General features: G+C 37.6%; 1 protein-coding gene across 1 annotated transcript in view; it reads right to left on the reverse strand.

Moving 5' to 3' along the window:
- The window catches only part of LOC107048182 (protein fem-1 homolog CG6966), a 34,886-nt gene extending 22,305 nt beyond the window's left edge, over positions 1 to 12,581 (reverse strand). The window contains exon 1 of the mRNA XM_015271246.1: positions 12,124 to 12,581. Coding sequence (XP_015126732.1) covers positions 12,124 to 12,183 — 60 coding nt within the window. The 5' untranslated portion in view covers positions 12,184 to 12,581. The remainder of the gene's footprint in view (positions 1 to 12,123) is intronic.
- Between the last annotated feature and the right edge of the window lie 1,407 nt (positions 12,582 to 13,988).

The following is a 13,988-nucleotide window of genomic DNA, read 5'->3' on the forward strand; positions in this document are numbered from 1 at the left end:
TGGTGTTGAACCAGGGGAGACTCCTAGACCCTACTGGACAATGTTGTCACAATTGCGCTTTTCAATTGAAAACAGACATCATCTTTAGAGAGATTTGTAATCTTTAAAGACTTCTGCACGCCATTTCTCGACCCGCTCTTTCATTTGAGCCAAAAAAAACATTCATATCTTGTCTGACATCTCTGCTACAAACTCTGGTCATCAACTCTGGTTTTCAGTTGAAATTGAAATTGTTAATTTACACAATAATAGGAGTGCATTGACGATTTTTTCTTAACTCGCAAAAGTCTTCAAACAATTTGCTACCGATTGGTGGTAAAATTTTTTGAAAATAATGAAGTAGGGGGGATAACGCCTTTTTTTTCAGGGGAGATTTTTCAAAAATTTATTTAAAAAAAAGTCCTAACTAGCAAATGTTTTTTATTAGCTCGCAATTTTTTTCAAAACTACTTCAGTGAGGAAAAAAATAAAAATTTGGAATATCTATACATGAAGGGCTAATTGATCGGATTTCATAGTTTCCGAGATAATCGCGAAAAACGAAAGTGCCAAAAAAAATTAATTCAATTTATCTTGTATAAGGCCTAGGAAGTGGAAAAACGCAATCCTGATGTATAAAAATACAACTGCGTGAAATACACAGGCAGTATCTGAAATGCACGACTGCGTGAAACACACAGGTGTATAAAAATACAACTGCGTGAAACACACAGGTGTATAAAAATACAACTGCGTGAAACACACAGATAGTATAAAATTCAACTGCGTGAAACACACAGTAGTATGAAACTTCAACTGCGTGAAACACACAGTAGTATGAAACTTCAACTGCGTGAAATACACAGCAGTATGAAAATTCGGCTGCGTGAAACACACAAACTTCACGCATGCGTGGAGTGTATGGAGTGTACGGGAGTGATTCACGCAATGGTGCGAATAGTCACGGCCATATTTAAAAGTAATTGATGTTTAATTTCCAGAGAAATGGTGTATTTGAATTTAATGAGCTCTATTAAAATCAAATGAATGAGTTTATTTGAATACTCCAATCAATTTTCAATTAGCTCAATGGGTTTTTTTCTATTAAGAAAAAAAAAACTATTGTCAAAGTTTTACTTCGAAAGTAGCCATAATTAGACATAAATCTTCTCAAATATTTCCGAAATAATAATGTTTGTGATTCATTGACTCGATGTGATCGGGGGTTTTCATATCAATAAGAGGAAAATACGATTGTTCTTCTGGAGGATGTGGTTTATTTTCCTTGTATGTAAAATTGAAAATTAATATTCGTTATCGAGTGAGCGGGAAAGCCCGAGTTTTAGTTATCAGTCATTGAGGCTTTGTGTTGTGTCAGGTGTGGGTGACTCAACAATTGCGATGTCGGTTTGTGAACGGATAGAAAGCAGATGATTTCAACATTCCCATATTTTTATTATTTAATTTTTTTCGTTTGCTATTTATATTCATTTTTTTTCCCGGAATTTTTGTCATTCTTGCTAGTTTTTTTCGTTTGGTTTGGAAACGAGTGGTGGGTAGAGGAATGGATAGCGTTAATGGCATTTTTTTACAGAGGATAAAATGAAAAAATGTCTTTTGCCATTATTTCGTGGAGAGTAATTTTTTTCGGTTTTTCAGGTGCAACACTTCTGTTAATCCAGGATTTATCTTCTGAACGAGTGGTTTTAGGAGAGAATGTCACGGGAACTTTTTTTAGAGGTTGAAATTTTCAACAAAAAATGTCTTATGACATTTTCAGCTGAAGCCACTCGTTACTGAGATTTTTCAACTTGTCACAAGACACGAAAGACTAATTTTTTCTTCGTCAATCTCGACGTTTTAGTTATTTTTCCATTTATCTCGACAACCACTGCCTCTAGGGGAAAATGTCACAAGACTTTTTGTGTAGGTGATTAAATTTCAAACAAAAACATCCTATAACATTTTCCTCTGGAGCCACTCATTTCCGAGGTAATTCGACATTTATAACAATAAACATGGAAATGGATTCTTAACGAATTAAGTTATCGTTTATCAATATTTTAAGAGTCGAGTGACATTCCTTATCTTGTTTTTCATTTTTAAGCTCTTCTCCCACCCCCTCGAATGTCACCTAAACCATCTAAATTGTAAAATTCCTTCAGGAGCCACGAAACATTAATTTTCTCTCGTCCCCTCCACAAATAACCGAGAAATCAATCTCCAAGAGCATCAATCTGCATTCAACTGTCAAAACCCCACGAGCGTGAACTTTATTTCGGGCAATGGGAACGGGCCAGCCACGTGATGCCTATAACCCAGTTTTTTCATCTCTCAACTAATGCTGCAGCAATTTTCAAGTTCCTGATGTAAAAATATTTCCACAGGAGGGGCGGGGGTCGTCTTTCATCGTCAATAACTGCGGAACGGCAGAGTAAAATTCCCTGCTTCTTCTTTCAGTTTTGAAGTATTTTTTCAAGCTTCAAAATGAGCTCTGACTCATCCAAATCGCATCATTTGTTCCGGAGATAGAGACGATTGAACAAACGTCAACTTCTCTGGATTTTCCTCTAAAAAAAAAGTTTCATTGAGAGAAGTCTTCAACTTTAAATAACTCGAGATTGGCAGAGTGAAATTTAACACCCTTTCTTTCATTTCCGAGGTATTTTTTCAGGCTTCAAAATGAGCCCTGACTCATCCAAATCGCATCAGTACATCAGAAGATAGTAACGAAAGTATTTCGTCATTAATTACACATTAGCCCTCAACGATTTTTTAATTTTGCTGTCAATTCGTTACAAAATGATAAAAAACATAAACAACTGAGGAAAGCCCGTTATGCCCCGCTGTCCCCTACCTGCGGGGCCTTGAACTATCACCAGAATCAGTGGTATTGCGTACATTGACGAGAAATAGTTAAGAAACACCCATAACTCCATTGCATAACTACGACCTCCGGGGTACACATATATGTCAACAAAAGTCTTCGACTCAGTGTTGACGTACGAAAAGAAACTTTAAGGCACAATGAGATACTGAGGGGCTATTCTTGGGTGTCCTAAACAAGGAAGAAAAACCGAACGAAACGAAGTGGAACAGAGCAGAACGAAAAAGCGAATAAAAACGAAATTGTGACAACATTTTCGTTTTTATGAATGGCAATTCATCCGAAGATAAATGGATTCTCAATATTTGCATTATTGTATAACGACAGGTATGGATTCGTTGGATATCCGCAAACTGTATGGGCGAATACTGGAAAATATACGTCATTCTGCTGAATAATCTGACGATATGATTTGATTCATTTATCTGGTTCAATGCAACAACAGCTTGGAAACAGGGGAATTTGGAATTAAATCGCGAATTGGGCGTCCGGGGAATCCCCTGAGACTGTCCCAGAATATTGGTCACATGCAACTCCTTGCTAATGAGATTGTATACTGGGATTATTCGAGAAATAGATCCTCTTGGGAAGTGAAAAAAAGAAGAAGTTGATGTTAATCTGGGGTTTGAAGCGATTTTCGGTGGATATCTCGGAATGGAAGGGAGATGAGGGATTTTTTGTAAGGACATTTTTTGTGGAGAATTTCAAGTGCTACAAAAAAGCTCCCGGGAAAAATTTTGGTATCTCGCCTGGATTTTGAGATATTTAGAATTAACTAAAGTACGAGGGGGCGACTCAATTGGTTTTTTATGCGATTTTTCAACACAATGGAATAATTTTAATTAAATATAGGACTGAATATTCACGCCATCTTGTTAATAACTGAACACCTCAAAATGGAGGGCGTTCTGTGTGCGAATGGAGCGCCACACGGTCGGTAAAAACGAAAACATCCCGTTTTAGAGTAGCTGATCAGCTCTTCGGGAATAACGCGGGATTCATGAGAAACAGCAAAAATCTTCAGAGAACCTTTTTTGTGCAGAATTTCAAGAGCTACAAAGAATGTCCTCACAACATTTCCACTACCTCCCATAGATTACAAGATATGCGCCAAAAACTAAAATCCAAAAAAAAGTCACTCAGTTACTTTTTCATGAATATCTCAACAAACAAAAGTAGCGTCAGTTCTTCCTGTTCTACCACTCTGCAACTGGATTTTATCAGCTGATCTTCAACCCAGCCGGAGGATATAATAACCATAACTGGAAACAATGAATTCAGCCTTGTTTTTCTGTTTTTGCGAAACGAATCGGAAAAATACGAGTGAATCTTAATCACCAGCAATCTGCGTTTTACCGATTTTCATCAATTAATTAAAAAAAAAAAAAAAAAGATGAGTGGTTGGTTGCATTATTGGCTTCAAACTGTGCGTGACAAAGCTCATTACTGTTTTGTTGAATTTATAAGAGTTCGTAATGACGTGTGAGGCGTAGAAGGAATCGGGCGTGATCAATCGTCATTCAGGCGTATTATTGGATATTTCAGTGATCGATTGGAAAAAAAAAATGGTGAAGCTGATTATTTTTCAAAGATGTTTGTTGCCACAGTATAAAAAACATCCGAAGAATTTTTCGAATCATGCTATTTACGGAATAGAGGAAGTTCATTTATGCGCACTAATCAGTTTCCTCATTCTCTTCCACTGGAGTTTGAAAACACGAGGCAAATTGATAATTATTCAAACATCAATATCAACCGTACAAATGGTGCGAATGGGATGTTTTTTTTTTCATTTTGTAGGAAAAAAATTAATCTTGAAAATGATGAGTCATCTGTCGAATTGGACTCTGCCGATCTTGAGTTACTGAATATTGACGATTTTAATTGATGGGTTTTTTGTTTCTTTGAGAAGAAAATGAAGAAAAATAACTTTTTTTAAATCATTGATATCTTTGGAATGGATGATACGATTTGGATGAGTCAAGGCTCATTTTGAAGCTTGAAAAAACACCTTGAAAATGAATCAAAAACCGTGGATTTTCACTCTGCAGTTGTCGAAATATCGGCAATTGAAGAAAGTTACTTTGTTTTTGTGGTTTATTCTTGCATTAGGGATCAGTTGACGGAAGGGAGATGACACTTGTTGTGATAGAAAGTATATTATGATGTGTCTAGTCATTATTGCTGAGTTCTATATGAAGTAATGTGGTCTGAACTGATGGTAGTGACCCGCACCCTCCCGCATTTGGGTCGAGTGTATTCAGAAATGTTAATGACTCCAGGCGTTTGAATCACAATTAATGAATTGGTGTCGCCACCGGGGGAACCCTTTGTCTCAATTACTTATGAAACTTTATGTTAAAACGTGTTGGCAGTGCTTTGAATTCAGTAGAATACTTAATCGCCGGAAGGAGCCTATTAAGCAATCAAACTATGTAACAAATTATTTCAGGCATTTTTTGTATTTTTTATGCAATGAGTGTTGAATAATGAGGGGATTCGGTGAATAATGGGTTCTATCCCTTTGATAATCTGCATTCTGCGGATTGTTTCCCAACAATCCCTCATGATAATGGATAAAAACATCGGCATAATCATAATTTTGAATTATAGTTAAATTTTGATTAAGGTGTTTCCGTTGAAAAGTCAAAATAATGACAAAACATTGTTAAATTCATGGGAGAAATTTCCAAGTATGCTGCATCATTGAGAATTCTTGCACATTTTCTTTCGATCTCAGTTTCAAGAAAAAAAATAATGAAATTTGAATGTTTTTGGAACCCCTCCAGCTATAACCTCCGAGGTAACCCACTCTCAATTAGGGAAATTTCCATGGCACCCAAAAAAATAATGAACTATTGAGGAAAAACTAGTGGGTGATAAATCAAATCTTTCTTGAGAACACGTATAAGTTTCCGATTTTTTTCACATTTCATAAGAAAGTTATTTGAACAAATGATTCGGAAAATTATGAGTTTCGCGGCAATTACGCCCTCACGCGCAGGCGCGTGATTCGAATGTCAGTGAGCATCATGGGAAAGGCATGGGTTGGACCATGGAACTGAGAGAGAGAAAACACTCGACAGGTTTACCAACTCGAGACGCATTTTAATATTATTTCAATAATTAGAATAACATCCAATAAAAATTATTCGACACCCGTAGGTGATGAGAAAAAAATCAGTCAATCTGATAAATAAAATCAATATTCAAAAAATGTTCAAATGCACACTTGAATAGTTACTTGAAAATTGGAAAATTTCGTGCTCAGCGATTGAATCAGGGCTCGAGAACAACAAGACTCCCCTTCCGTTTCACCCCCCGGTGATCAACGGACGAAACACCTCAAATCAATCGTTAACATTAGTCCCCAATTTTTTATTATTAAAAATAACCGTCAATTTAAATATTCAAATTCCGAATTATATTATCAGCCAATAATTGAGAAATTGAATTACCAATTATTACATTATTTTTGAAATTTCAATGAAGATGAGTAAATTTTAATTATTGTAAGGCGCAACTTCTCATAATATTACTAAATTAATGATTGACGCCGATCTCATAAGTGCAGCTCAATACTAAATATTTCGTCTGAAGTTATTCTATTTAAAAATTAATCTCTTGTCTTTGAGGATTGAATAGACGAAACGATAACTAAATAGCATCTCGTTGAATAATTGGTGCGAATTTCTCGAGCCAAAAATAGCTATCTGCTTCTCGTTTAGCATCAGACAAACATTTTAATGACTGAATTTCATAGGAACGGAAAATTCCGGAGAATTTTCAGATCTCCTTAATTAACATTGCTTCTCTCACCGCTGTTATCACGTTCGGATGATCAGCAGAAGAATTGTGCACTAGATTTTTCCAAAAGGTAATGACTTCTGTTGAGCCTCATCACGATTTCAATGTTGTGAATATTCTCACGCGAGGGCTAATAGTCATGCTTTGATGAGAGAGACTACTTTTTCCTTCTGCGGAGGCCCCACGAACCCAAGGACAAGTGGTGATTTTTCATCGGAGACGGCCCTCAAATCGAATGGAGCGATGTCAAGAAAGCGAGGAGAGAGCAGGTGGGTGCGGATAATTGTGAGGATTGCATTCATGGATCCATCGGTTTCTATTCTTATTACTCATGAAGGAGAGTGATGAAATGCAACTAGTGGATTTCTCACCTCCCGTTGAATATTTTATCATCTTGGCGGGGAGTGTCAAGCAACATTTTTGTTGGGTATTTCATCACCTACAGGAAAAAATGTGAAAAGACGTTTTTCCTAAAGGTCAGTGGGGAATTAACGAAAGTATTAGAGTGACAAATTTAGAGAAGTCGTTTTTTCATTCATGTCATTTTGATGAAACTCACATTTTGTTAATTATCTCAGTGATGAGTGGTTCTAGGAAAAACATTCATACAACATTTTTTGTAGGAAATTTCATCAGCTGCAAAAAAGGTTCAGAGGCATTTTTTTCTGCAACTACTCGTTAATCAGATATTTGCGGATTTAGAAAAAGAGTCAGTCTTCAAAATGGGAAAAATAGATTTTTACATTTTGTTAATTATCTCATTGATGAGTGGTTCTAGGAAAAAAATTCATACGACATTTTTTGTAGCTGATAAAATATCCTACAAAAAATGTATCGACACATTGTTTCCTAAAACCACTCGTTTGCGAGAATATAGACGCATAAGAAAAAAATATCGAGTGACAACGTCACTTCTTTGAACTACTGCCATTGTCAGCTTTTCCGATCACATTATTCCTGAGAATTAGCGCCCGCAGGTGACAAATCAATATTGCTATTAGTTGCGTGAGGTATCTGTCGCTGCACTTCCTATTTGCCACATCATGCAGTCCGCAAAACTCCAACGAAATAGATTTTTAAAGTGAATAAGTCAAGTAAACATTGAAACTACTTTGGGAATTGAGTATTGCGACGTATTTTCCGCCGAAAGGTAAAAACTTCAGACTCAATAAAGAAAACCATTCCAGAAATAATTCAGAAGAAAAATCCCACACTAAAAAACGTCTGAACAAAATGAAAATTTGTCCGAAAAAATCCCAAAACAGAAGAAGTGAAATCCAATTTCGAATTCGCTTTTCCTGAAATCTCTGAATCTAACTGGAGAAATCTCCATATTTTTATTTGCAGATGTCAATACTCTCAATAAAAAATTTCCCATAAACTAAATAATAAATTTCCATCCCACCCTCAAGAAGAGTCGACTTTTCCCAATTTCCCTCCACAATTATCTCGAGAAATGGACAAATAATTGATAACACTTGCCAAATTGGCAAATAGTATTTGCAATAGAGCCATAACAACCCCCATAAACCGAGAAAACAAATGAATCAGTTGCAATCTCCGATCTAAATACGAATTTTGGAAGGTCAGCGAGAATCCAGTAATAACAAAACCCTGAAACATCGATAAAACGCTCGGCATTCCATCCACCAGTTTATTTACTAATTATCTAGGTTAATTGCGCGCAACGGGAAATATCTTTGACCCTCAATCTCTCGAATAATTCGCTCAACTGGAGAAAATCCCCCCAATGTGTAATTTCTCCAAATTAAAAAACAAAATTAATTCTTTAAGCATTTTAATTTTTTAATGAGCTGTATGGCACACTGCGTATTTCATATTCTGCCGAAGGGTGAAAAATTCAGTCCCAATAAAGAAAATCTTTCCAGAAACAATTCAATAAACAAAATCCCAAAACAGAAAGAGTAAATCCACTCGATCAGCTTTTGCTGAATATATTTTGCTTTGTAGCTGCCAATATTGTCAGTAAAAAATCTATTCCCGTAAATTTCCATCCCAAATCTCCGATCTCGACCGCCTAAATGCGGATTTTTGAAGGTCAACGAGAATCCAGTAATAACAAAACCCTGAAACATCGATAAAACGCTCGGTATTTCATCCATCAGTTTATTTACTAATTATCTAGGTTAATTGCGCGCAACGGGAAATATCTTTGACCCTCAATCTCTCGAATAATTCGCTCAACTGAAGGAAATCCCCCCAATGTGTAATTTCTCAAAATTAAAAAACGAAATTAATTCTTTAAGCATTTTAATTTTTTAATGAGCTGTATGGCACACTGCGTATTTCATATTCTGCCGAAGGGTGAAAAATTCAGTCCCAATAAAGAAAATCTTTCCAGAAACAATTCAATAAACAAAATCCCAAAACAGAAAGAGTAAATCCACTCGATCAGCTTTTGCTGAATATATTTTGCTTTGTAGCTGCCAATATTGTCAGTAAAAAATCTATTCCCGTAAATTTCCATCCCAAATCTCCGATCTCGACCGCCTAAATGCGGATTTTTGAAGGTCAACGAGAATCCAGTAATAACAAAACCCTGAAACATCGATAAAACGCTCGGTATTTCATCCATCAGTTTATTTACTAATTATCTAGGTTAATTGCGCGAAGCAAGAAATATCTTTGACCCTCAATCCCTGGAAAAAAAATAAGGAAAATCCCCCCAATGTTTGTTTCGTAAAACTAAAAAACGAGAAAAAGACGAGATTAAATAGCGAAATTAATTCATTGAAATTCTGGTATTTACATTGCGGCATTTTGATAAGCTGAATGCTGCCCGCCAGACGTCCACATAACCCGGTTCATATATTCAAAATTCTAAATATAAACCCTCAACATCTTCGTCCCTATTTCTCCATTCCTCTCAATTTGTCGTTGCCAAAGTGCCTTTTTTCATGACAATGTCATCCACTCGAATGAAGCCCGTTGAATACTCATCACTCCCTTGAATTACGTCGAGTCGATGTACCATTGACCTCTCCGTCAATGCAAAAAAAACGAGGGAATAGAGCGCTGAGAGAACATATGGTGTTCTGACGAATGGAAACGTGTGAATCATCGTTAATAACGCGGTATTTTCTCGATGTTTCGTGTTCTGCTGCCCACGAAAATACACACATAACATGGGTGGAAAGAAAGGGGAATTATGTTGGTCCCAGCCCGGGGGAACAATCCAAACATTCCAATTTTGTTTTCTTCTATTTGTGATTGAGGAGGGAGTGGAAAACAGAAATCGATCGTCATTATTTCAGGATTGGCAGAGGGAAATCAAAGATTTTTTCTCATTTTGATTTTTGGTATTTTTGTGGATGAAACGAGATCGAATTTTTTCGAATTCATCCGCTCGTTTCGGAGATATCGGCAAGTGAAGAAAATGTGAAGTGCATGCTCGTCTCGGAATAAATTCTCGTAGAATTATTCAATTTTGAATATTTTGAAACTGGTAGAGGCAATTTCCAATTTTTTTTTCATTTTGGAGGGGATTTTTCAGGTTTTTAAATGATTCCAGACTCGTCTGAACTGAACTATAAGCTCCAGAGATATTTAATATTTAACAAGAGTTCTTTTTTTTAGAAAAAATGATTTTTTTTTCAGAATGAAGGTTTTAATCCTCAATATCTTGAGATCGGCAGAGCGAAATTGCATGAATTTTTTTCTCATTTTCAAGATAATTGTTACGGTTTCGCACCATTAAAAAGATTCAATTCCACCCACTCATTAACGAATTAAAGAAAATTAAAGAATTAAAGAAAAATTGCATTTTTGGATCATACCGGATCAACATAACAAAAAAATCCAAAATTTAAATTTGAACGATTAAAAAGCGCTAGTACCAGATCTCCCTAATACCAAATAAAACTTCATTTATCTCAAAAAAAAAATATCCCGACATCGGCAGAGCGAAAAATTCATCATTTTTTCTCATCCTCAAGATTTTCCCTCAACCTTCAATTTTTCATCAACATTTCAACCCCTCATTAACATTTAAAAAAAAGTTAAAAGTGTCCGTTTTACCCCAACCTCCCCTACCCGTCAAACAAAAATTTTCCCCTGTTCTCTCAATGAAAAAAAAAACCCCATCAATTCAACTTTGCCTAAAATTTCCGAGTCCTTCGTGTCTCCAAAGCTTCTCTCAAAACTCAAAAACAAAAAATATCTCCACCCCCCCCCCCCCCCCCAAAAAAAACATACAAAATTGCACAATGTTTATTTTCCCAGTCCATCCCAACTGAAAATTCATCATTTTTTTTTCATCCTCGAGATTTTCCCTCAACCTTCAAAACGAGACCCGACTCATCAAAACCGTGCAATCCCCTCCAAACAAATTAAATAGGCAAGGGTAGGGTAAAATGGACACTTCAGACATTTTAAAAATCATTTATAACTCAGAAACAAATTTATCAATTGAGCTCAGTTTAGGCTCTTCCCAAAGGGAAAGAATAGTTCTTTGTATTGAAAAAGAATTATTAAATTTCATCAACCTTTCAACCCCTCATTAACATTTAAAAAAAAGTTAAAAGTGTCCGTTTTACCCCAACCTCCCCTACCCGTCAAACAAAAATTTTCCCCTGTTCTCTCAATGAAAAAAAAAACCCCATCAATTCAACTTTGCCTAAAATTTCCGAGTCCTTCGTGTCTCCAAAGCTTCTCTCAAAACTCAAAAACAAAAAATATCTCCCCCCCCCCCCCCCCCCCCAAAAAAAACATACAAAATTGCACAATGTTTATTTTCCCAGTCCATCCCAACTGAAAATTCATCATTTTTTTTTCATCCTCGAGATTTTCCCTCAACCTTCAAAACGAGACCCGACTCATCAAAACCGTGCAATCCCCTCCAAACAAATTAAATAGGCAAGGGTAGGGTAAAATGGACACTTCAGACATTTTAAAAATCATTTATAACTCAGAAACAAATTTATCAATTGAGCTCAGTTTAGGCTCTTCCCAAAGGGAAAGAATAGTTCTTTGTATTGAAAAAGAATTATTAAATTTCATCAACCTTTCAACCCCTCATTAACATTTAAAAAAAAGTTAAAAGTGTCCGTTTTACCCCAACCTCCCCTACCCGTCAAACAAAAATTTTCCCCTGTTCTCTCAATGAAAAAAAAAACCCCATCAATTCAACTTTGCCTAAAATTTCCGAGTCCTTCGTGTCGCCAAAGCTTCTCTCAAAACTCAAAAACAAAAAATATCTCCCCCCCCCCAAAAAAAAAACAAACAAAATGCACATTGTTTATTTTTCCCAGTCCATCCCAACTGATCATCGCCCCGAGTTCTTCCCAAAAGGCCTTGAGTCATGAAAATCTCACGACAAAGGTTCCTCTCCAAACAATCCCCCGGGCTGTACCGTCTACCTGGCAACAGGAGGTCCCCGACCTTTCCCCCTCGAAAAATCCCTCATAAAAAAAGAAGATAATTCACTTTACCTTGAGACGCTTGAGTTTTCCGTCCCTGGCAGCGATGTACACCGCACTCTTAAAATCCATTTTATCTCATGCTCCGGTTTGGGCTGCCAACAGTGTCTCCTCAGTGCAGCACAAAAAAGCGCAAGAAACTTGTCAAACAAATCACCGAAACGAGCGATTTATTGCATTTCACCCCGATTCCCTTTGTTCGGCATTTTAAAAACCGATTGCAGTCCGACGAGCCTCCCCCCCTCCCCCTTGTTTACCGATAGTTAATTATACGATTAATTCACTGAACAATTACTGTTGTTTTGAGCACTTGCGGGGGCGTGGGGGCGGCGTTATGACGACAATTTTCAGGTATTAAATACGATTGAATACTCCTTTTCGCAAGGCGACGACGAACGATTGCGGAACATGCAGTGGGGGGAGAGAGAGGGGACGGTGTTCAACGCGCTGCCGTGGCACACACACTTCTATCGCGGTGACACTCGCAACAGTCTCGATGGGCTCTCGGGCGCTCGGCCTGGCACCCCCACGCCGGCGGTAAAGAAGGGAGGGAGCCGCCGGGGGAGGGCGCGAGATGGCGGCAGGGGAGCGATACCTTATGCTAGGGATCGACGATGTTTTAAGGATATCCAAGTAGTTCAGGCAATTTTTTCTGGGGGAAATCCCCTTCAGAGTTTATAGACTCAAAGAATAATCATCGAAATCTTTTCAATTATGGCTTAAAATATTCGTTTGGATGTTATTTGGGTCGAGCTCGAAAATAGTGGCCATCACCTTATTTCCTTTGAAATTATAGCCTTATTAGGGGGCCAACCTTGGGCCGACGTTGGCCCGACATCGGCCCGATACTGGGCCACCCATGGCCCGACACTGGGCCACCTCTGGCCCGACATTGGCCCGCACCTGTAAAACGTCTTTTTGCGAACACATGTGAAGAAATAGTATATTTCGTCATTGGGCCGAAATAGTACATTCCCTACCAAGGGAGGGAAAATAAAGGAGTCGTGCCCCTCTCCTTCGGCTCGGGTAATACGCACGTGGGTAAAGGTCCTTTATTTTACTTCCCGCTGTCATAACGTCATTTTCCACCACAGCGTTGGCCCAAAGTCCGATTTCCGCTTTGCGGGGGGAAAGGGGCACTTTGCGCCCGCCGTGGCAGAAAAAAAAATTCTAACTCGTGTGATTGCATTCCTCGGGCCCGCCCCGCACTCGTCAAAATATAGTATATTTCGTAACGAGTGCAAAAAAGTGTTTTTTGGCGAGTGGGGGGTTTATATCACGAGCCGAAGACGAGTGATATAATCCCACGAGCTAAATAGTAGATTACACACCTTGGCCAGTAAAGTAAGGAATGTCTCAGATCACATGTAATTGTCGGCCGAGGCGAAGCCGAGGTCAACAAACATGTGATCTGAGGCTTTCTTATTTACTGGCCAAGGTGTGTATACTATTTTTCTGCTCGACGCAGCCGGAAAGTGGCAACTTTGTTTAGCGCAGCGGCCAGGAAGTTGACGCTTTCCGGCCGGAGGGCATAAAAAACATTTTTTCACGAGTTACGAACAATATTTTTCATCACAATGTGGCGGAAATTGGACTTTTAGGCACGCGGAGCGTGCCGAAAAGTTCACTTTTCATCACAGCGTGATGAAAAAGTTTTTTTCGACCTTGTAACGAAAACCGCTATTTTTTACTGGGATTTTTCCTGCAGTTCTTGTTATGAAATTTTTATTATGAAAATGTCATCGATGTTCATTGCTTGAACATCAATAACATCTTGATGTATTGAAATTCTAAAAGTCTGAACCTTTTTTTAAATAATTTCGTCATTAAAAAAATTGTCGGAAATATCCACATTATTCTACCCAATCGCATCAACC

Source organism: Diachasma alloeum, unplaced genomic scaffold (assembly GCF_001412515.2).
Source record: "Diachasma alloeum isolate Michigan unplaced genomic scaffold, Dall2.0 Dall_scaffold_00185, whole genome shotgun sequence".
NCBI classification, from domain to species: Eukaryota; Metazoa; Arthropoda; class Insecta; order Hymenoptera; family Braconidae; genus Diachasma; species Diachasma alloeum.